The sequence below is a fragment of the Enoplosus armatus genome, chromosome 15, assembly GCF_043641665.1.
Source record: "Enoplosus armatus isolate fEnoArm2 chromosome 15, fEnoArm2.hap1, whole genome shotgun sequence".
In the NCBI taxonomy this organism is placed as follows: Eukaryota; Metazoa; Chordata; class Actinopteri; order Centrarchiformes; family Enoplosidae; genus Enoplosus; species Enoplosus armatus.
In genome coordinates, this window is record NC_092194.1 from 1,129,907 (window position 1) to 1,134,161 (window position 4,255).

Sequence of the window (4,255 nt, forward strand, 5' to 3'; positions counted from 1 at the left end):
GAGAGACCCACTGTGATCTTGAGTTTTGCCCCCCCCTCCCCCACCTCCCGCGCAAAGGAATTTGTCTCATCTTATCTCCGCTGACAGGCTGTGTTCATCACCGTCCAGCACTCCTCCTCTCCTCCGGTGAGGCCTAAAAAAAAAAACAAACCCAGAGGAATGCAAAGTCTAATTTAGCAATAGTTAATAGCGATAATAAGTCATATAAGTAACAAGTAGCGCACATCATCTGACAACCCCCCCCGTCTTTAAACTCTTGATAATTGCCCCTAAGGATGAGTCTTCCCTAGTGCAGTGGGGCCGGTCGACCCCTTCACTAGCTCACCCCCCCCCCTCCACACCTCATTGCTCACAAAACGCTTTCAGCTGCTACTCCTTTTCAATTTGCCCTGTTTCAAACGCTCCCCTTTGTCAGTTTGTCCACGTTCATGGCTGTCACCTGGGGGGAGGAATGAAAAAAATAAAAAAAAAAAAAGTTTGAATCTGCTTAATATATGTTTTCATTTTAGATTAGGGCTCAAGTTAGTAATCCGCACACGTGCTTGTTAAACTTGTTCTTCCCCACCATTTTACCACACCTTTGCCCCTCAGTATCTTTTCAAATATCCCTTTCTTCTAGCCGTGGAATATTTAACACGTCTGTAAGTCATTTGTATGCACGCTGCTCTGCTCTCCCAATTTACGATGCCTCACTTTGCATTTGTGTGATAGAAAGGTGGGTGAAGTGGGAAAAGGACTCCTTTGGCCCTTTTAGTGCGAAAGCATACATTTCGGAGGAGAAAATAAAGACTGACTTTCCCCCGTTGTTCTTTCACTGCAACAGGTTTCCGGATCCAAATGTCAAGTCCGAGAAGAAGCTTTCATCGCCGTGGAGCCAGCAGCGCGTGACGTGGAAGGGAGGGGAAGCCGAGGGAGAGGGCGTCCGATGATAACCCTCCGGCGCGTTGTACATGGCTCTGTCGGGGTCAGAGAGCTCTAACTGGTGGTAAAAGAGAAGAGAGGGTGAAGATGTGATGGACTTTAATGATGTCTCCCAGCTCAATTATGGACAGTGGCCGGTGAAGGAATCATATATCTTAATGAGGCCATTGCTCTTGTTTTGGGAGGCTTAGGACAACTAATTATCAAAGGGATTACTCAAGACCTTCTTCAGCACCAGGCTGGACATGGTGGCGTTATTAGGCCAACCGCCAAAATCTAACGACTGTCCTGTTGGATTTTTTCGAATCCTAATTTCTTGCAATTTTTCTCTCTGATTTGTTGTATTTTTTTCTGATCTGTTTGAAATGGAGATACAGTGGAATAAGTTATGGAATAAGGACTGGGCCTCCTTTATACGGCCATGGATACCTATACTGTTAGGCCTTCACCTCCAGTTCTCCCGGGCCTCCAACTGTCCTGAGGAGTGCCGCTGCGATCGCACCTTTGTTTACTGCAATGAGCGGAGCTTGACCTCTGTGCCTCTGGGAATAGGTGAGGGTTATAAGACCCTCTACCTCCACAACAACCAAATCAACAACGCTGGGTTTCCCTTGGAGCTCCACTACGTGGCTTCCGTGGAAACCGTGTATCTCTATGGCAACCAGCTGGATGAGTTCCCCATCAACCTGCCCAAAAATGTACGAGTTCTCCATCTGCAAGAGAACAACATTCAGACCATCTCTAGAGTGGCTCTGGCTCAGCTTCTTTGGCTGGAGGAGCTGCATTTAGATGATAACTCCATTTCTACTGTAGGGGTGGAGGAAGGAGCCTTCCGTGAGGCAGTGAGCCTGAAGATGCTCTTCCTCACCAAGAACCACCTGAGCAGCGTGCCTATTGGTCTTCCAGATGATCTGAAAGAGTTGCGATTGGATGAGAACCGGATCGCGGTCATTGCAGAGGAAGCATTTCGGAATGTCACCCGCCTGCAGCGCCTCCTGTTGGATGGGAACCTGTTGACAGATGAAGGGATTGCACCAGGGACCTTTCAGGACCTGGTCACCCTGAGGGAGCTGTCCCTGGCCCGCAACTCACTCACATACCCTCCCACGCTCCTCCCAGGGGAGGTGCTCGTCAAATTAAACTTTCAGGAAAATCAGATAAACCAGATCCCTGCCAGGGCTTTCGCAGGGTTGCACAAGCTGGAGAGGCTGGATATTTCTAACAACCAGCTGCAGTCATTGACACAGGGGGTCTTTGATGGCCTTGTCAGTCTCAGACAGCTCACCGTTAGGAACAACCTTTGGCTGTGCGACTGCAGCATGAAATGGGTGGTGTCGTGGCTTAAATCTCTGCCGGCCTCACTCAATGTGCGCGGCTTCATGTGCCATAAACCTGAAAATTTTCGAGGCATGGTGATCAGGGAGCTGAGTGCTGAGCTGGTCCAGTGCCCGCAAAGCACAGCAATGGCACCCCTGCCCACCTCACCAGCTGACACTGCTCTGATCCCATCCCTGTCGTCTTCCACAGACTTCCCCCTGGTCACTCAGTATGTTTCGTCCTCCTCCAGGCAACCCTTCCCCACATTACCCACCCTCTACCCTATCTATTCAACCAGAGAAGGAGCGGTGAGGACTAAGCAACCTCTGGACCCCCGGAGGGAGACTTTGCAGGTCAAGTTTGCCATACTGAATGACTCAGCTATCCACGTCAGCTGGGTGGCCGCCTTTCCAGTCACTGCCTACAAGGTGACCTGGGCTAGGATGGGCCCCAGTCTGACAGGGGACACCGTCAGGGAGAGGATAGTGGGTGGGGATCACCGGGGGATCCGACTGGCCAATCTTGAGCCAAAGTCCACCTATCGGATCTGTGTAATTCCCTTGGATGCATTCAATAATTACCGGCCCAAAGATGACACTGTGTGCACTGAGGCTATGACCACGCCGGCGTCTTTCAGCCCTGACAACAACAAAAGACCGTCAGGGCCCGAGCAGGCCACACAACAGGAACCAAGCTCGCCTTTCTTGCTGGCTGGGCTGATCGGTGGGGCCGTGATCGTGGTGCTGGTGGGACTCCTCAGCATCTTCTGCTGGCACACGCACAAGAAGAGGCGCTCCAAGTCCTCCGTCACGTGGAAATACAACCGGGGACGGAGAAAAGACGACTACAGCGAGGCAGGCACCAAGAAAGATAATTCCATCCTGGAAATGACTGAGACCAGCTTCCAGGTAGTCTCACTCAACAATGAGCAGCTCCTCAAGGGAGATTTCCACATTCAGCCTATTTACACCCCTAATGGGAGCATCGGCTTCCTAGACTGCCCCCTCGGGAACAACAGCACAGTCTGCTGCAAGAACAATGTTCAGGATGCAGACGTTTGTTGCACATGATGATTTTGGAGAGCATTAGGAGCATTTTTACTGACCGCTACCCACACTTTACTGGACACTGTACAGTCTTAATATATATCTGAAACCCCAGTGTCTTCAAGAAATGTAATTTATAAAACTAACTGGACGATATATTTTATATAACCATTGGATTTCTAAGTTATTGGTTGATGAATTTGTGCTTTTTGACGAACAATCAGGATTGATCAGTATTAAGGCTGGGTTTCATTTTGATTTTCGGTGATAGTGAATGATTTTGAAGTCACTGTTAACTGTAACCGTAACAGACACAGAATCCACTCTGTGGCTGCAGTGCATCATAAGAGTGCTGAAACCAGCTGGCAGAATTCCGTATGACAGGAGAAAAGAGACAGGCGCAGGTCGGCCACACTCACCACTAGAGGGCATAGTTTTCCGGAAACCCTATAGTCCACCAAAGTCACCACAGTAATGTGGCACATTTGTTTGATTGCCACTGCCGTTAATAGAGATGCAAATGATTAGATTCCTGCTCGAGGAAGAGGACATATTTTTATGCAAATTTTATGAATTTCTCTCCGCTTCAAAAGGAAATTTAAAGGTCGCGCTCATTAAACATTCACCGAAAGTGGCAGGCCGCCGTGCTTTCACCTGCTTTTCAAGATGAATACATTATCACAGGTGAGGGGTCATGTTATTAGTGCTACCTGTGTTTGATGGTGGGTGTCACAGAGTGAGCAGCAAATAAAGCACATCTGCCCATGTTTAACCCATTCAGAACCAACCCAGCAGCAAAAATAATGTTATGGTAAAACAGTATATATATATATATAGATAGATAGATGGATATATATCTATATATATATATATGTGTGTGTGCCTTGAAGTGATCAGCTAGCAATGTTTTTTGAATCCCTGTTTTTTGCACAAAAAGGTGTACTGTATATACATTCAATTGAATTGTTGTT

The 4,255-nt window shown here is 48.2% G+C and overlaps 1 protein-coding gene across 1 annotated transcript; it reads left to right on the forward strand.

Moving 5' to 3' along the window:
• The first annotated feature begins 1,286 nt into the window (after positions 1-1,286).
• LOC139297990 (leucine-rich repeat transmembrane protein FLRT2) lies at positions 1,287-3,308 on the forward strand. Its single transcript, XM_070920808.1, has one exon. It carries the CDS (start codon positions 1,287-1,289, stop codon positions 3,306-3,308), a length of 2,022 nt encoding a protein of 673 aa, XP_070776909.1.
• Positions 3,309-4,255: the final 947 nt, after the last annotated feature.

Coding starts and splice junctions, on each gene's coding strand:
- LOC139297990 (XM_070920808.1), top strand. CDS start 1,287: ATGGAGATACAGTGGAATAAGTTATGGAATAAGGACTGGGCCTCCTTT.